Source organism: Phyllopteryx taeniolatus, chromosome 6 (assembly GCF_024500385.1).
Source record: "Phyllopteryx taeniolatus isolate TA_2022b chromosome 6, UOR_Ptae_1.2, whole genome shotgun sequence".
Classification (NCBI taxonomy): Eukaryota; Metazoa; Chordata; class Actinopteri; order Syngnathiformes; family Syngnathidae; genus Phyllopteryx; species Phyllopteryx taeniolatus.
The window spans coordinates 24,684,263-24,709,305 of record NC_084507.1 but is presented as its reverse complement, the minus strand read 5'-3'; the positions used below and the strand labels follow the sequence as shown (position 1 = coordinate 24,709,305).

Below are 25,043 nucleotides of genomic sequence, written 5' to 3'. Positions count from 1 at the left end.
AGAGAGAGAGAGAGAGGCATTTTACGTCCTGATCAGAACAACATATACCCTAATTACACAAGTAGCAGCTTATTCCAAAAATACAATTGAATGTTTTCAATAAATGCATTCACTTTAATACGGAACCCGATTGAGGTTTTAGCACGTTGGCCTGCCTCTCCGCAAACGTTCCGGTTTCTCGCGTGGCCCCATCGGAAAATGAGTGACTCACCTTTGGTCTCGCCAAAGAAACTCATGAATAGGATTTCCATGTGTTAAATAGTGTTACTTCTCATACTTACCTCGACAACACGACATTGTTTTGTACGCCGCTTCGTAATTGCCCGCAACCCTGCCTTGCATGACTGCGGTCTGGTTCTCTGTGCGACGTCACGCACACACCACAGGATACGACGTGCGACAAAGTGAACGCCGAGTTTCCTTTGTGCGATTAACATATTGGTGTCGGCGACCAGTCCAGGGCGTACCCCCGCCTCTCGGCCGAAGGTGGCTGGGATAAGCGCTACAGAAAATGGATGGATGGACATGGATTCGTTTTCGAGCCCATGGCGACGGACTTTGCCCGGAAGCGACGTCCCTCGAACCGGCGGTCGGTTGTTCACGGGGCGTATCGGCAAACAACCATTTAGACGGGTAATTTGAGTCTTGAATCAACCTGCCGTGCATATTCACAGCTTGTAGGAGGAATCGGAAGTACATGGGGGGGAACATGCACACCGGACACAAGAGGACCGCAGATTTTTGCAGCACATTGGAATTCATCAGCATGTGCTGTATGCACTTAGCTTGGGTTGGGTTGCAACTTCGTCAATGGAAATGTTCATGCTCATACATAACAATATGTGCTCCCTTCCCCCACTTGCACTTCAATTCCCTCCCCTCGTCTTATCTATCCTATTACTTTTTCTTCTGTCTGTCCCTGCCTCCCTTCATGGCCTTCCGCCCCCCCGCCCGCTCTCCCCCTTTCACTGCCTGTTATCTCCAACATGCAGTTGACCGCTTCTGTCCTCTGGGTGTCAGCACTTGCCTTTCCCTCCACTCAAGTGGAGCGCTTTATGTGAACTAGCCACCCTTACTGTGTCAACATTTTATTTCCACAGGTATTTTCTCTGTCCACATTCTGTCGTTTTAGTTCCTTTTTTTCCCCTCTCACTCCCTCATGCATAAACTCACAATAAAACACACTCAAAAATCAATCAACGTGGAGCAATTGTACACAAGAGCTCTGTTTGTGAGCGTGTGTTTGTGTGTGTGTTTGTGTGTCTGCGCTAGTTCGATATTTTCTGGAGATGAATGTGTGCGTGTGTTGGGGATGGAGGCACTAGTTTGGTGGCAGATGCTGGTGATAAACCAACCAACCAGGAGATAAACCATCCGCTCGTCCAACTGCTCGAAATGGAAGCAGAAGATGGATGTCGAGAAGTTCAATCATACAATCAAAAGGCGTCAACTTCATATGTGCATCAAAACGAAATGAAACGAAATGTCGTGGTATACTGAACAAGGAGGGGCTTACGGTCAATTATGCATTTGGGCATTAATGCAAAGTGGATGAAGATGAATGCAAATCTTCAAGTGTGTGGATACATAAGCACGCTTCAGAAGGACTGAGGACAAACAGAAATGTCCTTTCAACGGGAGACGACACCAAGCTACTTTCCAATTTTGCCCGTGATTGTTGAGGAAGAAGAAAAGTCCGTCATGTCAGGGAAAAAAAAGAATCCGTATGTGTTCGCAATAAACCCTTCATCATTCAAAAGAGCGGATGGAGGTTGCTCTCCATGATCATGTGCTCTTGATTTTCCCAAACACATGGGAATGCAGTTTTGCTGATTTGTAGTGCTTGAAAATCGGGGAAAGAGAAGTAGATTTAAAAAAACAAAAACAGCGACAACAATGCATTGTAACAAAAACTACAAATTCCTGCTGAATATTCCGTAAATCTAAAGTTTTCAAGTTTAGTGGAAACGTGGCGTCGTTTACCATTCATTGTGTCGTGTTTTTCCTGTGTCGAGGCCGCTCGAGACCAGAGGGATCAGGAGCGATTCAAGGGGGCAAATACGCTATTAAGTTACAAGAAGGTATTATTTTACTTCCTCGCTGCGCCATTTATGGGATTTTGTAGTGAGCGTGACCTTACAGGATTTGAGTAAAACAACATTTCATGTTTTCTTTAATCAAGTAAATGACACAATCCATCAACATTAATCAACATCAACATCAACATTGGCTGTTTGTCGTCTGTCTCTGTTTTCATTTGCTTGGTGTAATTTGATCAATTAGGCTTCTTTCAGATTTGAGGCACTTTTCAACAAGAATGTTGCGGGTTGCTGCTTTCTAGTACAACCTAAATCGTTTCATTGTAAAACAAACAAACAAACAAGCCGCTTCTCCTCACGAGGGTGGCCTATCCCAGCTGTCATCAATAAATCAACGTTGATTAATGACATCGTTACAACCTATGATCTTGATTTTTTCTTTATTAAATAAAACGTGGTAGACAGAAAGTAACTGGAATACCATTTTTAAATGAGGGAACACCAGCAAATTTGGATTTTATGAACAAGTGTCGAAGAGGGAAAAAAGTGATTTTTAAGTCATTATTTTACTGTAAAGAAATTATACTGGGTGATCTTAGCTCTTTTGAATACCTGTGTTTTTTAACTTAAAGGTGACCCAAATTATTGTTTGAATCAAATCAGAATCAGGATCATCTTTATTCGCCAAGTATGTCCAAAAAACCCACAAGGAATTTGTCTCCGGTAGTTGGAGCCGCTCGAGTACGACAACAGACGGTCAATTGACAGAGAACACTTTGGCGACATAAAGACATTGACAAAAAAAAAAAAAAAAAAAGTCACTGAGCAATAAAGGCTTGCTAGTTATCTGGAAAATGCCGGTACAATTTTCATTTATTTTTCGACAATTGTGCAAAAAGATGCAGAGTCCTCGAGCGCTTAGAGCAGTCCTAATGACTAATATTGCAATAGTCCGCTGCAATGAGCATTGTGCAAAGGGCGCCGAGACGAGTAGCGCGATAATCTGGGACAATGTTGATTGTGCAAATGTTGCAGATACTCCTCAGTCAGTGTGCAAATGGAGCAGATGCGACTCTGGCATGAGTGGCCAGTATTGGTCAACAACAGATATGCAAATAGTGCAGCGTGGCGAGACTACGACAGTGAGTGCACCAGTAATGTAGAATTGGCCCCACAGAAGTGTGACAACGAACACAAGTCAAAAAATTGCCAGCATGTTGTAATGGAATTGTAGGTTAGCTGTTTAAGAAGTTGATCGCAAGAGGGAAGAAGCTGTCGGAATGTCTGCTAGTTCTAGTTTGGATTGATCGGTGGCGCCTACCTGAGGGAAGGAGCCGGAAGAGCCGGTGACCGGGGTGCGGGGGGTCCGAGAGGATTTTGCACGCTCTTGTCTTAGTTCTGGCAGCGTGCAAGTCTTCAAGGGTGGGTAGGGGGGTACCAACAATCTTTTCAGCAGTTTTGATTGTCCGTCGCGGTCGGAGTTTGTCCTTTTTGGTAGCAGCACCAAACCAGACTGTGATGGAAGAACACAGGACTGATTCGATGACCTCTGTGTAGAACTGCCTCAGCAGCTCCGGTGGCAGGCCGTGCTTCCTCAGAAGCCGCAGGAAGTACATCCTCTGCTGGGCCTTTTTTTAAGGACGGAGTTGATTTTGGAGTTGGAGTTGATCAGTGAGTTTAAACCAATTGGCATCACAAGATGGAGGAATGTTTCTATTTAAATGACTTGTTCATTTACTGTACATACTTGTGTAATTAATTGCTCAAAAAATTATATTTACAATAAATAATGTATCTTTGTTCCTCTATTTATGCCAGTGAGGCATCGTGACAGATAGAACAAACGAATGGTCTTCTATTAGATGGCAGGAAATCATGTAAGACTTATCCACTTTTTGTGACAGTTTTGTTTGTTTGTGTGCCGTGAGATTTTTCTATTGCAAAATATCTTCCTTGGCTCCATAAAGGTTGGAAATCACTGCTCTAGTCAGATCGTGGATTCTAATCAGCCAGGTCAAACCAACAGGTCAGGTCCTGAGAGACTGTAATTCGCAGGAACTTGAAGGTCTCGACGGTTGACACAAGGCAGCTGGACAACGTGAGGGGCAGATTTATTACTGTACTTAAATTAGTGTATCTTAACTGTTGTTGTAGAAAATCTGTTGTTTTGGATAAGATAATGTTTCATTGATGTTTTGCCTTTTGAAGTTGGATTAATTGCATATTCTTCTGTGAGGTGTTTCATTTTGTCCTCAATTCCATTTTCCAATTTTTGTTCTTGTTTTTTTTAATATGAAGAGTCTGATATGATTCGATCTTTCCCGGTTTCCCTCAACAGCGATGGGGATATGATTGGGGAGTCGTTGAATTTCAAAAACTCAAATCAAAATCCGGGTCCTTCAATAGCGGCATGTTGGTGGGGGTCCCACACTGGATTCAACTTTTAGATTGAGAGAAATTGTGGGGCATTGTGGCTGATGGTTGGATGTATTTTGGAATTGTTTGAAAGAAACAAATCTATTCTTGAGAAAGAGCGGTGAACCGACCAGAAAAATGTGTATTCTCTTTTTGTACGTTTTTTCAGCCTCCATAAGTAGACAAGACCAAAGTCGTCCATATGCTGCTCTAGTATGTTGATTGGGACGTTGTGGCCGATTGCTATTTTGGAGATTTGAGCGATCTATTAGGGGATTTAGCGTAAGGTTAAAAATCACCTCCCGTGTTAATTATCGAATTGACTGACAGGTTTAACAAGTGAAAAAAGACTGGATCGTCTTTATTTGGAGCGTATACATTGACGATTGTGTAAAGCTTGATAAATATTGCCCGTATAATTATATATCGGCCTTCTGGATCTGCTCCTGTACTATATATTGTAAAAAGTAGTCTTTTATGGACTCGTATTGAGACTCCTCTTTGTCTACCACATTATAAAAGGCCGAGATAACCCGAGTGACATTAGAGTCAATGAAGCATTTTTCTTCTGACTCAGTAAGGTGTGTTTCTTGTAATGGGAGGAGGTCTGTTTTAAATTTAGTGGTATAATCCATAATCTTAATTCTCCTTGCCTGCGATCGAATGCCATTGACATTCCATGACACAAAAGTTTAGTGCGACATATAATGTGTGCCTGTATCATAATTTTAAATAGATTTGGTACTATGCATTCCTTCTTGTTGGTTTTTTTTTGACAGTTTTCGGGAGATTTTTTTGGTATTGTGTTGACAAATGTTATTTCGAGAGGGTGCTAGAGATGCTATATTTAAGTACAGCAAAGCCAGGGTACATAGAAGGGTAATGAAAAAAACTGAACAGCAAAAACAAACAGTGATAAGGGGAGAATATGATGTGTGTTGGTTTGTAGTGCGCAAGAAGAGTTTTGAGCGACTTGTGTGTTTCGTGTGTGTAGAAACAAGCAGAGCAGGAAACAGGCAGATAGGAGTGAGGATTCATGCTGGTGGCAAAAGTGGGAAGAAGAAACAAAATACAGTCCACTTTTGACAATTCATAACGACAACAGATCAAAAGAAGGACTTATCGAGAAGAGCCAGGTCGTGACGTTGGCATTGACAATTAGCCAGACGCGTTTGCCTTTGTCACAGTGATTCTTCATTAACGGGTGCAAGATTTTACGCCTCTCGTTGATTTCCTTGGGGAACTGATCGTTCGTTCCAAACGAAGTCCCTTTGAGCTCCCGACCTTTGGATTTTACAAACACTTTTTGCCGAAAGTCTTCAAACTTTGCAATGAAGGGACGTGGTCGGTTTCCTGGGGGAGGGCCTCCCAATCGGTGAACACTGTGAAAAGTCATCTCGTCGACTGTATCTTGAACGCGGACGTCATAGACTTCTTAATCTGCACCCGTCTTCCGGAGCATTTTATGGAATGCCCGAGAAAATGAGATTGTCGCGCATGCTTCTTGATTGAATGTCCAGCGTAGTTTATTTCATGAGTTTACATTCCAGTCTAAGAGTTTGTAGTTATGAGGACATTGACATCATGTTTGATCGGAGCGCAGTATTATCTAAACTTAGCTCCTTGACCAGTTGTTGTGTGAATTCCAAGCTCTTTCTGAATTCGCCGATCCCCTGGCGAAGCAAATCAAGTGCAATTGACAATTTCTTGTCGATTGAGAGGAGGACACTCGTCTGTATCTCCGTCGAATCAAGTCAATCCTCAGTTACAGTGGAAGAATCCGTTTTTTTTCCCTCATCAGCGACAGCTCAACGCGATGGCTTGGATCCTCCATGACTGACGAGTTGGCGTTGACGTAGCTGCGCAGATGGCAAGTGGGTCTCCACAAGTTACCGCTGCTAGCGCTGGCGAAGGAAAAGAGAAAAGAACGAAACGACCATGCGCCATTGAAAAAAGAAAAAGACTTGTGAAAAGATACATTTGATCTTGTAATAGCTGCTTTTTCAAATATATGCCGCCATGTTTTTCGTCTTCGGAAATCACCCAATCTCTCGCGTTGTCACAGCATGCTGTCCGTTCTCCCCTCAACAAGCTGTCTTGACTCAATACCATCTGACTTTTTCAAAGCTATTGCAAAGTCTGTGCTAGCTTATTTGCAGCAAATAATCAATTGCTCACTTCAGTCAGGCGAGTTCCTAAAGGTCTTAAAGCAGCTGCCATTAAGCCTCTTCTAAAAAATAGAGCGCTGGACGCTTCCATGTTAGCAAGCTATAGACCCATCTCAAATCTCCCTTTCCTAGCCAAGTTATTTTGAATCAACTCAGCAATTTCTTGAACTTAAATGGACTTTTTCACAAATTTCAGTCAGGTTTCCAAACTCATTACAGTTCAGAATATGCTCTTATCAAAGTGCTAAATGATACAAGATTGAATACTGACTCGGGAAAGGTGTCAATTCTGGTCTTGTTGGATCTCAGTGTGGCTTTTGATACGGTAGATCATAATATACTGCTGAACAGGTTGGAAATGTGGCTAGGACTAAATGGAACAGTCCTTAAATGGTTCAGGTCCTACCTGAAGAGGAAAAGGGTTATTTTGTAACCATTAGAAGTCTTCAATCTCATCGACTGGCAATGACCTATGGGGTCCCTCAAGGGTCAGTTCTTGGACCCCTCTTGTTCAGCCTGTATATGCTACCCTTGGGTCAAATTCTTCAGAACTTTCATTTTGACTATCATAGCTTTGCAGATGACACACAGTTATATCTAAAACTGCCTTCTATCATCTGAAGAACATATCCAGAGTGAAGGCTTGCATGTGTCAAGCAGACCAGGAGAAGCTCATCCATGCTTTTATCTCAAGACGAATCGACTATTGTAATGGTCTTCTGACTGGACTCCCCTCAAAAGAGCATTAAACAGCTGCAGCTCATTCAGAATGCTGCAGCTCGGGTTCTGACCAGAACAAAGAGGTCATAGCATGTTACTCCAATTCTAAAGTCTTTACAGTGGCTTCCAGTCAGCTTTAGAATAGATTTTAAAGTTCTGCTACTGGTCTATAAATCACTAAATGGTTTAGGTCCTGAATACACGAAAGAAATGCTAATGGTATATAAATCTGAGATCGACAGACTCAGGTCAAATAGTGGAGCACATAGTCCAAAGCAAACATGGTGAAGCAGCATTTAGCTATTATGCTGCACACAAATGGAAGGAGTTGCCAACAGAAGTGACGTCAGCCCCAAGTGTGAATATTTTTAAGTCCAGGTTCAAAAGAGCTTTTTAGAGCATTCCAGTTTTATTTTATTTTTTTTTTCTCTTTGTTTAAAATGTTTGTTGTTTTTTTTTCTTTAAAAAAATGCTTTTAATCATGTAAAGCACATTGAGTTACCTTGTGTATGAAATGCGCTCTATAAATAAATGTGCTTTGCTTATTCCATACACTTACCAATCGCAAAATGGGAAAAAGACCTCAGTTTCTACTGACAAGGATTACTGGGCACAAATCTAGAGAAATGACCAAAAAACAGTAATTTACAGCTAATCCAGTTCAAAGTACTCCATCGATCAATATAGTCAGCATCAAACGGGCTCTTCAAAATCAAACATAAGCACTCATTGTACTGCAAACGCTCTTTGGCATTGTACACCCGTACAGCTCTTCTGGTCACGAGTTACACAGAAACTTTCCTCAGTGTTGAACCGTAGGATTCCGATGTCTCCTAATCTTTTTCTGCTGCGTGGTTTAAAAGATATAGATCTTCCAAATGAATATGCTCAACCCATACTTGTAATTCTGTTGAACTGGAAAAATAAAAAAGCTTTCAACATTAACCAAATGGCAAAATATTGTCGCAGAGTATATAAGACTCAAAAATGTCTCTGCCAAATATAATAAGCAAATGGGTAACTTGAAGAAAAGTTGGTCCGCCCGCCCCCCCTCCTCCCATTTGGGCCCCGCCTTCCTCTCCCCTCTCTTGGCGCCCTCGCCCGTCCTTGCTCACGACGAGCGCTTAACATGGGTTCGCTTTGGCGGGCCATGACTGTTTTTGGGTGGCGGTTGGCTCCTGAGTTGGGCCCTATTGGTGGCTGGGGCCCCCGTGCTTCCGGCAGTGGGTCGATGGTGCTGGGGCTGCTGTGTGTGTGTGTGTGTGTGTGTGTGTGTGTGTGTGTGTGGTGGCGGGGTACACCCTGAACTGGTTGCCAGCCAATCGCAGTTATGTACCATTCATGCAGATGAAAAAATTTCTGTCCTTGTCTTTAGGGGATGGAAGTTTACTTCGTGTGCTATTAAATGTGTTACAAATTGGCCTGGGCAGTGCACAGATCTTTTATAAAAATATGGGTATCAGATCAGGAGGATAAACAACAAACTTACACTTTATAATGTAACTCAAGTGCATTAAAATGGACTTTTCTGTGGTTGCTGTTTTTGGTGTATTTGTCTTTGTGTCTTAAGAATTTTGGAGTTCTCATAGTATCTGGGAACAGCGCAGCAGTTTGTGTGGAGGGGGCACACAAATTACTGTGGGGTTAGGAGTCGGGGGCAAGAATGAATACTCGCTGTTTCATCAATTCTTCTTCTTATCCTGCTCCTTTTATCCATGTGCACATTTACTTATTTACTGTAAATATTGGGTGATTTCTTCTGCAAAAGGCTTCCTTCAACTTCTTCGTATCGGAAATACTGCATGAGATAATATGAGAAGCAATGGTGCAACAATGATTGGCATTGATGTTATGGCATCCGCAGAAGGTAGGCCAGGCATATTTGCATGGTATAAGGATATACAATTTGTGATGTAATATATATTGTGAATTTGTGATATATTACCCAACATTTAGTCCTCCATTTTTGGAAATTTCACTGACATCGTTTTTCACTATTGACACATTTTCCCCAGGCCTGTTGGACGACTGAAGAACAGAAGAAAAAGAAAAGTTTTGGCTTTTATTTTTACTGAAATGAAAGTTAAAGTCAAACACAATAATGACCCATATTTTGGTGTACTGATGTAGGTGGTTCATATTGTTGCTGTCTCAGACTTGTCCTGCAATCAAGATGCCTGAATTTCTAATGCCTGCTTCCCCTCTCGTCCTTGCCTTACCTTCTTAGGTAAAGACCTGCATATTTCTCGCAGTCAGTACCTTCGTTCAGTGGACAGTCGCAAGCTTGATGATGGAGACAAGCCCCGTAGTGGACAGCAAAATCCTCAGACAGGTAAGAGAGTTTGATGAAAAGAGGTCCTTTGCAGTTGTTGGTAAGCATATTGTCTCTGTCCAATATAGACTTATCAAATGCATTCGGTTAAATATATATATATATATATATATATGTGTGCCTCCGTGGGTTTTCTCCGGGCACTCCGGTTTCCTCCTACATCCCAAAAACATGCATGCTAGGTTAATTGATGACTCTAAATTGCCCGTAGGTGTGAATGTGAGTGTGAATGGTTGTTTGTTTCTATGTGCCCTGCGATTGGCTGGCAACCAGTTCAGGGTGTATGATTGTATAGTTCACTCAGCGCCACACTCCTGTTATTGGAGCTGGGGGGGATGTAAATAGCCACAAGCAGTATGGCAGTAAATTTCCTCGGTAAATAAAACAGCCGTACATAAACTCCAGTAGTGGTGAGCAATGTTGACTGACCAAGACAGCGTGCTGGCACCAGGCAACGTCAATGTTAAGACCGAGCCCGCCGCCGCGGGTCTTATCTCCCTCGATGGGAGCTCTGTCCGCTCGGTAGCATACTAGCTGGTCGAGCTGAATGTTGGGAACGCTGCTGTGAAGCCATGTTTCCACAAACACAAAAACATAGCACTCTCTCGCAGTCTTACGGGTAAAACGGAGTAGTCGAATGTAATTGTGGGAATTGCCGGCTTGTGCGGTTTGTGCCGCTAGCCTTGCTTGGATACCTCCACGCTTGCCCCACGTCTGCTTCCTCCTTCGCTGTTCGTAGCGCCTCCACCGTTGGCGCGATGCTGGAGTAGGGCTCTGAGTTGTTGTAGGCGCCCGGAGCAGAGCGCAGTTCCGTAGCTCCTCAGTGAGAGTAGACTTTAACTCCGTAAAAGTAGTTCTGCCTGTCACATTTTGGGTTTTTGAAGGCGTGGAGGACCCAAGTGCAGGGAAGCAGGGAGGCAACGTAGTAGTGCAAGAGTATCAAAAAATGATATTTAATTCCAAAAACAAAGGAAAACAAGGCTCATGCAAATATCTAAATACTAAATTAAAGTCCAAAATCTAAACACAAAGTAACAAAGAAACACTTGAGTCAACCCAAAACAAGAAACAGAACATGACTGGTGAAATAACTGAGTGACACAACTGGCGACTATGACGTGACACAGACAGTGACAGTGACAGTGACAATGCACCAACAAGAACTGAAAGAAACCAGGGAACTAAATACAAACAGATTGACGAGACAACCAGGAACACTTGGACAAGACACGAGTGGCTGGAGGGATCGGATTGGTCGACACAAGGTAGAAGGTTGACAAGAACAGGTGGACACAATGAGTAAATGAGCACACGACGAAAAACATGGAACACAGGAAAACATGAAGCAAAACCAAACACAATAAAAACCAAAACACAGACCTTGAATGACAGTGCCTATGTCGAGCAGAAACCTACGACAGTATCTGCGGCTTGGGACATGTAGACTTGATAAAAACGGGCTAAAACACTCTGACATAGACTAGAACTGCGTTAGCACGCGCTGCCAATACCACTTCAAAAAAAAGTATAAAAAATACAAAATTTAAAAAAAAGCCGCAACGCTACTTTTAGATCAGGGGATGAGGAGCGCCTGGTGTACTGGCATGTTTTAATAATAATCATTCTCACGATTACAGCGGTTGCTGCTCGGGCCCTAATAATAATATCAATCCATCCATTTTCTGTACCGGTTATCCACACCTTGGTCGCGGGCGTGCTGGAGCCTATCCCAGCTATCTTCGGGTGAGAGCCGGGGTACACCCTGAACTGGTCGCCAGACAATCACAGGGCCCATATAAACAAACAACCATTCGCACTCACAGTCACACCAACGGGCAATTTAGAGTCTCCAATTCTTGCATGTTTTTGGGATGTGGGAGGAAACTGGAGTGCCCGGAGAAAACCCACACAGGCACGGGGAGAACATGCAAACTCCCCACAGGCGGGGCTGGGATCCTCAGAACTGTAAGGCACACGTGCTAACCAATCGCCCCCGTGCTGCCTAAAAATAATTCTTAATTAATAATAATTCTTATGATTACAATACGGACCTCGTAACGGTCGCTGCTCGGGCATCCATCCACGAATCACATCCATATAGTTTTCTGTCATGTCCGAATCCTATGAATGTGTGATTTTCAACGCAAAAAAATTTCATCTTTGTCGGAACCAAAGAAAATCTCATCTGAATTGTACATTTAAAAAAAAACGAGGTATTTCCCAACAACGTAATCTGAAAAGAACAAGGATTATCTTGCGCAAAACAATGAGAAAACACAATTTTGGTGGTCCTCCGCTAAATCCATGCACCCGAAATCTGGCACTGCGAAATGGAAAGAAAATGGCGGCCGTTTTTCTGGATTTAAATACATATCTACTGATAGGGCCTCGTAGCAAACTAGGCACATGGGTTTTCCTTTAAATTCAGTGAACATTAAATCTGCTTCCTATTTTACCTGAAAGACAAGTCAATCAACCTAGCACGCATGTTTTTGGGATGTGGGAGGAAACGGGAGTGCCCGGAGAAAACCCACACAGGCACGGGGAGAACATGCAAATTCCACACAGGCAGGGCCGCGATTTAAACCCTGGTTCCCAGAACTGTGCTAACCAGTGGTCCACTGTCCCAGCGAAACGTTTTATCATTTCCAAAATGTATCAAGGGACACAATGTGGCCTGGGGCCACAAGATGCCCATCCCTGATCCATGAGGTAATGTAGCAAATGCTACAACTATTGCTAGTATGCTATATGCTAGTAGTATTCAGAATCAGAATCATCTTTATTTGCCAAGTATGTCCAAAAAACACACATGGAATTTGTCTCTGGTAATTGGAGCCGCTCTATTACGACAACAGACAGTCAATTGACAGAGAACACTTTGGAGACAGAAAGACATTTGAGAAAAACAGTCGCTCGTTATCTGGTAATGCCGGTACATTTTTTGGTTTTTTTTTGTTTGTTGTTGTTGTTTGTTTTGTAATGTCTTCCAATGATACATAACGAGATGTTAGTCCGTTTAGTGGTCAAACAACGAACATGGCGACTCCTTCAAAAAGAAGACAAAAAAACACAACTCAACTTGCTAGCAAAAGCGATTTTCTCGACTCCCACTCATACAGGCAGCGGCCATCTTTTCAAACAGCAAATCAGCGCTCAGCAAAACAGAACAGGGCATGGCTCGCTAAAACCCCATCCTACAGTAACACATAACAATAACGCACCACGTCACACATTTCGTGACAGTATGTTTATCTCTATGCGGTGGTTAGCATGTAGCCCAGTCTACCCGTCGTTGTATGTCCTTTTATTTTATTTCATAAATAAAAACAGAATACAATGATTTGCAAAACACGTTCATCCTATATTTAATTGAATACACTGCAAAGACAAGATATTTAATGTTCAAACTGATAAACTTGATTGTTTTTAGCAAATAATCCAAGGTATGTATGTATGGATTACTTGGGTTACAATTCAACATATTCAATTTCGTTGATACCCCTTTTCTTCATTTCTTTTTCATTAAGGCGAGAGTAGCTTTAGATATTCTGGATGTTGTCGTCTTTCTCGTTGGCGGCGCTACTTTGTGTGCAGTTTGAACAATGCCGTTTAGAATTTCGTCATTGTGTGTTGACAGATCTGCATCTTCCGCCGTTAGAACAGCTTTAAAGCGATAAGCCAAACGTATTTGAAACTCATCGCTTCTTTCTTGAATTAAGTTTCATTTGGTAAGCTTGCCCTTTAGAAGTTTCTTTCGTTCAAGTTGGCAGTTGGTTTGCACTTTGACCCGAACCAATCTGTGGTCACTTCCAATGTCAAATTTGTTTAGGGTGGTGCAAGCCGTAAATACCCCTTTGTCGTTGGACAGGAAGTAGTCTGCGATGCTAGCGTTACCTTTGGGGCTTTTCCATGTCCACTTTCTGTTCCATTTCTTGTTAAAAGAACGAATTGATAAAGTATAAGCCTTCTTGTTCAGCAAATTCTATTAAGTGTTCTCCTCGTTCATCTCTTGATCCCATTCCGTAGGATCCAATTGATTTCTCGCCAGAGTTAAGGCCAATCCTGGCGTTAAAGTCACCCATGACTATTCGAAATTTGTGCTTCGGTTAACTATAAAGATGGGATAAATGCTTCCACCTCAAGGTCGGTGTGGCTGATGGTCGGCGCAATTGAAGCGAGTAATAGAGATGGTACATGTGGCGAGTCTATCGGAAACACCTTTGACGCTGGTAACGTAATTGCCGATACTTTTATTCATAATGTAACCTACTCCACCATTGCGTCCACTTTCTGATCCTCTGTAATAAAATAGATGGCCATTATCGAGAGTCAACGTAGCTTCATCTTTCCGACGTATTTCACCAAGTCCAATTATATCTCATGTTGTGGCTCTTCTAATCGATAATCGTCCTTTAGCGTTCGCACGTTGAGTGTCCCAAAAATAAGATTTCATGCTTTGTCTTTTTTGCTTCTTTCTTGCTACTTCTCACGATTGTCCTTTGGGTTGACTTAAAATGTTTGTAGGACTAACCGTATTCTGGTCTATCATAGCCAAGTCCGTTGTACCGAAGCAGCCATAATTAACCCGGTGATTCTTAGCACCCTCTGCCGCCAAGCTTGTCTGTCTGCTGCCGTAGGCAGAAGCTCTTGAGGGCCATGCTTTTTGTTGGACTGCCATGAAGAAGGAATAGGCCCTAATCGGCCACGCTAGCCCAATGCGTGTTGGCAGAGTGCCCAAATTTAGTCCCCTAATTTTACCTAGAGTTAAGCCCCTAAGCGACGACAACGCATCGGGCATTTAGGGATATATTTAGGGGATATATATATATATATATATATATATATATATATATATATACACACACACACACACACACACACAGTAAACAGTAAACCGAAAGAATAAGCTATCTCAGCCAAACCAGCGAATATGAAAATATTACCTGTGTACACATTTGAATACTAATTGATAAGTTGTGTGATCCCCATCCGAAAGGTTTTTTTTTAGGCCATTGTCCTATTGAGTTGCAAATGCAAATGTCCAAGTTATACGTTTGAATGCTTCAAACACATTTTTAGAAATATTCTCCTATATTATCTGCGGAATTGGCCATCCTGATCCATCCATCAGGAAAAAGGTGCATGTTTTAAGGGGACCGCTGCACTGTACCATGTGACAAAACTGCCCCTCATCACACTATAGTTCCTCAGAGGCTAGATCCTGCATGCTAATTAGTTATGGACCTCTCCTTTCCTCTTTTTTCTACGTTCCCATTCTTTACCCGCCCTTCCTCCTCAGTAGACTCAACCTCAGGTGAGGAGTGGTCAGCATGGAGTGTGTGTTCTGCCACATGTGGGGAGGGCTGGCAGAGTCGCACTCGTTTCTGTATCTCCTCCTCGTACAGTACCCAATGTAGTGGGCCTCTGCAAGAACAGAGAACTTGCATCCCTGCTGTTTGTCCAGGTAAGTTCCCCTTCCCTCTCTGTCCAGTCAACTCCCTGCACTCGCCAAGCCCTCTCCTTCATGCTTCATAGTCGTCACGCAGTCCAGTATACAAAATATGCTACTTAAGAATGCGAATATTTGTTGGCATTTAGCAACAGAAAAATGAATTGAAATGTATGATCATGTAAAACATTGAACATAGGAAAGTTGCTGCATGTCAATCATACTGTAGCGTCTCTGTTTGCAGTGGCCGGCGCTTGGGATGAATGGTCACCATGGAGTTTATGTTCGTCAACATGTGGCAGAGGTTATAGATCCCGAACACGAACCTGCACCCCTCCCCAGTTTGGGGGAGACCCCTGTGATGGTCCAGAGAAGCAGACCAAATTCTGTAATATAGCTGTCTGTCCAGGTGAGAAACACAATGCATCTGTTATCTCGAAAACATTCTGAATCAGTCATCTTTATTGGACATGTACTGGTATGTTAAATTTGTCGTTGGTGTCACTCGCACAGTTGTCAAACAGTCCAGCCTGCCACTCCGAAGCAAAACACTTCGTCTTTCTTGCTATCGGTGACAACATGGAAAATTGTCTTCACTTTTAAGAATGTTGAGAGATTGCAAAAACCCTTTTAAGAAAAAGTTGAACAAACTAATTTCCATTTGTCGTGTACTGTGTACTGTATGTATGGAGTAATATGATGAGGAGATGATACATTTACATGGTTTCACAGTCATAATTAGAGGCCTCATCAAAAATGAGTTTGACACCTCTGCTTGTACCAGAGCCAAAAAGACGCTGTAACAAAATCTATATTTAGGACATGCAGTACAGCGGAACTTCGGGTTACGAATGAACAATTCAATTACGTCCAAAATTGTCACGGGGAAATGACCTCTTATTTCCATACTATTTTCAAGCGTTTGTGACTGAAATCGCTCCAACGTCACCAAAGAAAATGAGTATCGGATCGGACTGTATCTAAAATGTCCGATGTCGCAACTCTTATACAAGCAGTCTATTCCATGCGCCGCGCCAGCCCACGTGATCACAACCACAGGCTGCCAAGGTGCCACAGCAGTCGCAAGCAGTAAAAGTGGATGCTACTGGCTTGAAGTCGTTTATTGACACTCCAGTTGAAGTTCACTGTAAAACTAAACACACATAACAAAGTAACTACACCTATTGCATGTTCAAATACACGACAGACTTTGTGTCTTCATTTTTGTTCACAAAGATCGCGCTACCTCCAAGCTAACACGTAATGAATGAAAAACGAAAATTAGCATCGAACTTGCGCCACTTTAATCTCTCTCTCAAAATAATGAATATTGGTACGCAAACGCACAAAGACGTACATATAGACAATATAACAATACTCTCTGGCATATATTCTTCAAACTGTGAAAAAGGGGTTAGTTATATGAACAATATTGGATTGTGACTCTGTTGACTTTCTCTGCTCCTGCAAGTGTGCAGCTCATGGCGTGCGCCACACTGCCCTTCAGAGGCCGAGACGTGCACAGCAGGAATAGCGATCCCGACGAGGCACACAGTGACCAACCGCTGAGCTCCTCGTTCTAATTGCGTTGGCAATAAAACTTCAAGAGTTCAAAAGTACATTGCCGCATATGTGGAGAAAGCAAATAGTGTTCCCACCATATACTGAAAAATATATACAAATAAAATAAATAACTGAATGAACTTTAAAAGTGCTTTCAAACTCTGGCATGGTAAATCGAATTTTTCCTGGGTGGATTTAGGTGTTGCATCAGTTGATCATTTTGCTGATTTGATATTTGACCGCATAGATTGCATTTTTTCAGTAAAATAGCAAGTAAATTCATTGCATTTATTGATTGGGAGGAGTTCTGAAGTGGTTTGGGAGCTCGTCAACCACAGCAAACACAGTGTGAGTATTGTTGAGGTTCTTACTAATTCTGATTCTAGAAAATGTTGCTGTTTCGCCCCTGACTAACTCTTGGTTCAATTTAAAAAGACATTTGTCTGTAGAGGTAGGTTTAGTTTTTCTCCACATACTGTGATTTCAATTGTCTCTGCATTTCCAGTTGGTGACACAGTAATGGCCTCCATAAACTGAGTGCTGGGACTCTCATGTACTGTATGCACCTTTTCTTAACAGACTCAGAGGTCGCCTGAACCTTTGGGAGAATGTTCAGTTCGAAGAACACACAGAAAATAGCCAAGTCCTTCATGTCAACAGATAAAACATCAACATCCCTCGCGATTACGAGGTCTGAGATGTGACCTTGAGTGTGGGTCGGACTCGATATGTTGAGAGAGTGCAAATGTGTCCAGTATAACAGAGAGTTTTTATATTTGTTTCCCCCATGTTATTGTCAGCATCCAATCCAATCCAATCCATTTGATTTGTAAAGCACATTTAGAAACAACAGAGTTGCTGTACATCAGAAGATGTAAAAAAGATAAAAAAAGATATCGAAAAATAAAGCACCAGTAACAAAACAAATGCGGGACATAAAAACACTACAGCTTACAAAAACACAATAAAATAACAAAATGAATCCACATACTGCAAAGTCTTATACAGGCTCTGAGAATGCCAGGGACAACGAATGCGGTTTTAAATGGGATTTAAAAGAATAATGAGAATGGGATCGAATCTAACCGGGAGGGCCAGCTCATTCCGGAGTTTGGGGGCTGCGTTTCAACCTTGATTTTGGGACGAGATCTTTCGCAGACCTCACGGACCGTGTTGGAGTGCATGAGTGTAAAAGGTCAGAGAGGTAGGATGGAGGCGGCCCATTCAGTGCTTTAAGAGCAAACAATTGAATTTTAAAATGAAGTGAAGCCAGGACAGGTGAAATGTGTTCTCACCTTGGTGCTCCAGTTAAGAGTCGAGCAGCAGTCTTCTGGACCCATTGGGAATGAGCGAGGGAAACCTGGCTGACACCAACATATAGAGGGATGACAAGAATTAAGTCTGGTGGAGACACACGCATGAATAAGCCTCTTGAAATCATTAAAGGAAAGGAAAGGCTTAACCTTCGGTCAAATTCTCTGACCCGACCCCGCTTCTGGAGGGGGCGGTGCGGGGTCCTCAGCCCCCGCGGTGCAGGCGCAGCGATTGCACATGCAAGACGGTGTCAATCCAATTGCATGTGTCCGCAGATACTCACCTCTGGGACTTGTTCGCTTGGTGTGGGGCCACTCGCTCGTTGCGATAAAGAACTCCTAACTATGCGAACTTCTTGGGTATTCGAATCGAATGCGTTATTGTTTTCTTTCACTCTCTCCCTTTTGTTTTTTCTGTCCCTCCCCTTTGAAAACTTTGTTCTGTCTGACTGAAATGTTCAATAAAAATCCACCAGAATACAAAGAACCACAGTGTCAGCTAAAAAACCACTGTGGCACAGGAAAGTTGTTCCAGCATAAAAGGGACGCAGATCCTCCTTTCTGCTTGACCTAACAGCCGAACAAGAAAAACACCCAAAAAGGTATTAAAAAGGACACAGGGTGTGTGACAATTGTTTTATGTAATATCAGATAAATATTGATGGATATTAAAGTCTCTGATGACAAAATAGTTGTAGTCGGTACAGATAACTGACAGCAATTTGTCATTGTGTCTATAAATTATGAAAACAATAACCTTTGGATCACCTTTTACTAAACAACTGAGAGAAAGAGCAATAATGTTTATTTAGAGTTTGATTTCTCTTATTTCGATATGACACTATTTTTAACCACGCACAGGTAAAACAAAAAGTATAACTTCATTTTGGAACTGGAACAGCTTGCATTTCCATTCATTTCAATGGGGAACATTATGGTTTGTGAAGGGGGGGTAATGGAACGAATTCAAGGGACTATCTCATCTTGTGAAAACAGCCACTTGTTTCATAGTTCGGTACTCACAAATGATGACCGGAGGAAAGATTCCCCCCCAAAATAGACTCAGTCGTCATTGTAGGCTCGTTTTCTGATGAACTATTTGATTTTCAGCCAGATTTTGGCCCGCCCACATTTTGGTCACGTCAGCCAGGAGCAGGTGACATGTATTTTGCTGTTGAAGTTTTGCCTATATTGAAAGTCTGGATGGGTTTTTTCAAGACCATTACGAAATAGTGAAAATAGTGATAGTGAAACATGTCGGAAGGCTTGTTGAAATGCTTCCAGGAAAGAAGACAGCCATGACATCCCACATAAAGTAGATTAATTTCCGCATATATAAACGGGTTTCGTCAGCTCAATTTGGGATTGATTGCGTCACAAATGCCTCGAAGACGTTTGAAAAGAATGCCTATGCGTGACAAAGGTGCGTCTGTGTGACAGACGCAGACTTTGGCAGGCTGTCAAAATGTCGGATGGCGAGGGTTTCCTGGCCACAAGCATAACGTGGCTTAATGTCCCAAACCTGAGATCGATTGTCACCGAAATGTATGTGGACATTTCTATTTATGCCCGCTTACGCCTCTGAAAATATCAGAACGATCGGTCGGATATTTTTTCTTCAGCCCTGCGTCCTCCCACATTCATTTCCGCACATATAAACTGGTTTCATCAGCTGAATTTTGTATATATTGCACGACCAATCCTTCTGTTTGGATGAAGAAGAGAGTTCTGTCCGTGGCATTAGCTGACAGACGTGCACTTCGGCTGGCTGTCATAACGTCAGATGACGAGGGTCACAGAAACGCTTTACGTGGCGGAATGTTCCAAAACTGTGATCAATTCTATTTATGCCCACCTACACCTCTGAAAATATCAGGACAATTGGCCGTATATTTTTTACTTAATGGACGCGAAGCGTTTTCATGTCAGACATACATCATCCCACGTTAGTTAGTACTTTACAGATTCATTTCTGCATATATAAACTGACAAATGCCTGTTTTGTGATACTTCAGAATCAGAATCCTCTTTATTTGCCAAGTATGTCCAAAAAACACACAAGGAATTTGTCTCCGGTAGTTGACAGTTTTGGGACATTAAGCCACACATATGATTGTTTGCAAAGAGGTGGCACTTGCTCGCCGTGGTGTCTATCATTTTATCCGATGACACCCGAATAAATTAGTGATTTTTCAGCACATTAAATTAGCGGTTGAACATAAGTTTGGGGTGCTAGCTGTTGTTCGTGTGAGATAGCTGTTGTGCATATGAGAGTGCAGCAATATATGACCATAATACCAACCCCTGAAAAGTTGTCACTTTGGAGGTGAGGGGATTCCCTGGGCGGCATGGCACAAATGGTAGGAGGATGCGCTGAAGCCGAAGGGTTGCTGGGTCGTTGTGTCCCTGGGCAGGACACTTAACCCACATTGCCTACGAATGAATGCGGTTGGAGGTTTGGCGGTGGTCGATGGGGGTGCAGGCGCAGAATGGCAGTCATGCTTCTATCAGACTGCCCCAGGGCAGCTCTGGCTACACAAGTAACCTTACCACCGCAAGGTGTGACTGTGGAGTGAATGAATAATGTCTGCAATTGGAAAGCCTCTTTGAGCGACGACAAAAGCGCAATATAAGTGTAATACATTATTATTATTATTATTATTATTATTTTCATGATTATTATTAGTGTTATTATGATTATTATTCCACCCGACAGCGACGATATATAAAATATGACTAAAGACTGCCACTTTATTGTATAATACATTCCTTTTTCCACAATGGCTATGCAGTGAATTTGGTGTCCCCTTCTGCCACTGACGTCACAGCAAGACTTGGAGGGGGTCGTGTCGACTTTGGTGATGACAAAGGGACGTTCCAAAGGCAATTCCTTCAATTGCGCCAAAATGGATTGATATGATTGGAAATGACTGCCGGTTTCATTTTCTTGAGGGAAAAAATACATAAAATCAACTTGTTCGTGAAATATGGACAATTAAGAGGCATACCTCGTTTAAATTCATAACCTGAGGTTCCACTGCATACTAAAATTTCCAAAGTGCAGAGGGTTAATAAGCAATATAAGGTGTGCAATAGTTCAGCAATACTAATTAATCACAGCCCTGTGAAAATGATGTACAATTTCTGCCACCAAAATGTTTCAGCCGAAAATAGCCCAAAAGTGCATTTTTTGTTTCTGACCGAAATACTTTTTTAACAGAAATAAAACGAACGAAATAACATGCGTAACATGTCAGATCACATCCTTATCGTGGTGGAGGGGTTTGTGTGTCCCAATGATTCTAGGAGCTAAGTTGTCTGGGGGTTTATGCCCCGGGCAGGGTCACCCATGCCAAACAGGTCCGAGGTGAGGGACCAGACAAAGCACAGCTCCAAAGACCGCTTTGATGATAGAAAACAGAGGAAACCGTTTTCCCTTGCCTGGACATGGGTCACCGGGGCCCCCCTCTGGAGGCAGGCCTGGTGGTGGGGCTCGAAGGCGAGCGCCTGGTGGCTGGGCCTCCACCCATGGGGCCCGGCTGGGCACAGCCTGAAAGAGTAACGTGGGTCCCCCTTCCCATTGGCTCACCACCTGTGGGAGGGACCATAGGGGTCGGGTGCAATGTGAGCAGGGCGGTGGACGAAGGCAGGGACCTTGGTGATCTGATCCCCGGCTGCAGAAGCTGGCTCTAGTGACTTGGAATGTCACCTCTCTGGCAGGGAAGGAGCCCAAGCTGGTGTGTGAGGTAGAGAAGTTTCGACTAGATATAGTCAGGGTCACCTCCACACACGGTTTGGGCTCTGGTACCAGTCCTCTTTAGAGGGGTTGAACTCTCTTCCACTCTGGAGTTGCCCACGGTGAGAGGCGCTGAGCAGGTGTGGGTATACTTATTACCCCCCGGCTCGGCGCCTGTACATTGGGGATCACCCCGGTGGACGAGAGGGCAGCCTCCCTTCACCTACGGGTGGGGGGACGGGTCCTGACTGGTGTTTGTGCCTATGCACCAAACAGCAGTTCAGAGTACCCACCCTTTTTGGAGTCCTTGGAGGGGGTGCTGGAGAGCGCTCCCACTGGTGGCTCCATCGTTCTGCTGGGGGACTTCAATGCTCACGTTGCCAATGACAGTGAGACCTGGAAGGGCATGACTGGGAGGAAAGGCACCCCCGATCAGAACCCAGTGGTGTTCTGTTATTGGACTTCGGTGCTCCTCACGGATTATCCATAATGAACACCATGTTCAAGCATAAGGGTCTCCATACGTCCACCTGGCACCAGGACACCCTAGGTCGCAATTATATGATCGACTTTGTGGTCGTCTCATCGGACTTGCGGGCGCATGTCTTGGACACTCGGGTGAAGAGAGGGGGTGAGCTGTCAATTGATCACCACCTGGTGGTGAGTTGGCTCAGATGGTGTGGGAAGATGCCAGTCTGACCTGGCAGGCCCAAACATATTGTGAGAGTCTGCTGGGAACGTCTGGCAGAATCCCCTGTCATAAGGAGATTCAACTCCCACCTCCAACAGAACTTCACCCACGTGCCGGGGGAGGTGGGGAACATTGAGTCTGAGTGGACCATGTTCCGTGCCTCCATTGCTGAGGCGGCCAACCAGAGCTGTGGCCGTAAGGTGGTCGGTGCCTGTTGTGGCGGAAATCCCCGAACCCGTTCGTGGACACCAGCAGTGAGGGATGCCGTTAAGCTGAAGAAGGAGTCCTATCGAGCCCATTTGGCCTGTGGGACTCCTGAGGCAGCTGATGGGTACAGAGTGGCCAAGCGAAATGCAGCTTTGGTGGTCGCTGAAGCAAAAACTCGGTCATGGGAGGAGTTTGGTGAAACCATGAAGAACGACTTCCAGAAGGCTTTGACGAAATTCTGGTCCACCATCCGGTGTCTCAGGAGGGGTAAGCAGTGCACCATCAACACTGTGTATAGTGGGGATATGGGGCACTGCTGACCTCGACTTGGGACGTTGTGAGTCGGTGGGGAGAATACTTCGAAGACACCACAATTCCACCAACACGCCTTCCCATGAGGAAGCAGAGTCTGGGTTCTGTAAGGTGGGCTCTCAATCTCTGGGGTTGAGGTCACCGAGGTGGTTAAAAAGCTCCTCGGTGGCAAGGCCCCGGGGGTAGATGAGACTTGCCCGGAGTACCTAAAGGCTCTGGATGTTGTGGGGCTGTCCTGGTTGACACGCCTCTGCAACATCACGTGAACATCGGGGACAGTGCCGCTGGATTGGCAGACTGGGGTGGTTAACTACAGGGGGTTCACACTCCTCAGCCTCCCTGGTAAGCTCTATTCAGGGGTGCTGGAGAGGAGAGTCCATCGGGAAGTCGAATTTCAGTTTCAGGAGGAGCAGTGTGGTTTTTGGAACAGTGGACAAGCTCTACACCCTCAGCAGGGACCTCGGGGGCGCATGGGGGTTCGCTTAACCAGTCTACATGTGTTTTGTGGATGTTCAACTGTGTCCCTCAGGGATTCCTGTGGGTGGTGCTTCAGGAGTATAGTGTACCGAACCCTCTGATACGGGCTGTTCGGTCCCTGTACGCCCAGTGTCAGAGTTTGGTCTGCATTGCTGGCAGTAAGTCGGGCTCGTTTCTGGTGAGGGTTGCACCCCGCCAAGGCTGCCCTTTGTCACCGATTCTGTTCATAACTTTTATGGACAGAATTTCTAGGCGCAGCCGAGGTGTAGAGGGGGTCCGGTTTGGTGACCTCAGAATTGCATCAGATGATGTGGTTCTGTTGGCTTCATCAAGCCGTGATATCCAACTCTCACTGGAACGGTTCGCAGCCGAGTGTGAAGCAGCTGGGATGAGAATCAGCACCTCCAAATCTGAGACAATGGTCCTCAGTCGGAAAAGGGTGGATGGTTCAAATTTTATCCTCACTAAATTTGTAGTTCTACTTTTTTTGTGCCATATTTCTTTGACCAACTTTTGGTCCCTTGTAATTACAGGGCTGAAAAATGCCTGATCTCCATAGGGGTCTGACTTATTCTGGAAAAGACCCCGCAGATATCAGTCAGATTCGCAGATGAGATTTTTCATGGGTGGAGGAGGGGCCCTTCACATCTTAGTGGATGGTGGTTTCAGGCAAGGGGGGATGGGAGGAACATCTTGGCGTGGTGTGCGTTGGATTCCAATATTGACAATAGTCTTCATCCTGTCCGTCACAGTAAACAGGGCATTTAGGGAAGTAGCGAGTAAGTTTTGCTTTGGGCTTTGCTCCAATGTGGCAGGGAGGGGTGTGGTAGATTCAACATGCTGACTCATCTCATTTGTTATTCGCTCCTCCGATTGTTTGGATGACCCTGATGAATCCGTCTGCGCCTCGTGTCGCCTTATCTCCTGTTCCTCTGATTGTTTGGGAACAACTGCATCTTTTTGTCCTTCAGCTGTATCAACAAGGCCAATGTTTTCCTTTTGGGCCACTGAATGACGTACACAGTAAAAAAATATTGGCAGCCAATAACCTAACACCTTGTCCAGTTAGACAGAAACCATTTGCCTCGTATAGAGGCACCCAAAAAAAAACCACAGAAATTGTCAGTGAAACTCACGGATAGTGCAGTACACATTTGTTTGAGCCACTTGCTTAATTGACTGAGCCTAGTGAAACGTTCATCTCCAAATCGTACACGTTGGAGAGGTCCACTTATGAAAACCTCAGCATCCAAATATTGCACTTTTGTTAGGACATCAACGAAATTTCGCTTCAGTACCTCTGATTGCTGCTTGACAACATCCAAGGCCCCTGTGTGTATAATGACAGATTTCACAGTTGGGTGCTGATTATTGATCTCCAGGATTTTTTTAGCGATATCAGACACCATGTCATTGGTAAAAAACACAGTACTTTGGTGTTCTTATCACTGCAAAAACGTTTAACATCCTTGACATGGCCATCACCAACGATAAACGTTTGGGGTGCCATTTTTTTCTTGTATGATTTAGTTTCATACCTTTCAGTGGTGGGGGGGATGAACATTCTTGGCCAGGGTCTTGTAAAAGTGGCTCAAATCTATTTGTAAGTCTAACCTTT

At 43.8% G+C, this 25,043-nt stretch overlaps 1 protein-coding gene across 10 annotated transcripts in view; it reads left to right on the top strand.

The window, feature by feature from the left end:
* LOC133480183 (adhesion G protein-coupled receptor B1-like) overlaps positions 1–25,043 on the top strand; it is a 274,432-nt gene that overhangs the window by 75,705 nt on the left and 173,684 nt on the right. For 7 of the 10 annotated variants that reach the window (XR_009789207.1, XM_061777927.1, XM_061777930.1 and 4 more), the window contains 3 exons: positions 9,570–9,674; positions 14,977–15,141; positions 15,371–15,535. Coding sequence is in view for 9 of the 10 variants with exons in the window: in XM_061777927.1 (XP_061633911.1) it covers positions 9,570–9,674; positions 14,977–15,141; positions 15,371–15,535 (435 nt within the window). In the remaining variant the exon portion in view is untranslated. The remainder of the gene's footprint in view (positions 1–9,569; positions 9,675–14,976; positions 15,142–15,370; positions 15,536–25,043) is intronic. The other 3 variants (XM_061777926.1, XM_061777931.1, XM_061777929.1) reach the window with 2 other exon arrangements.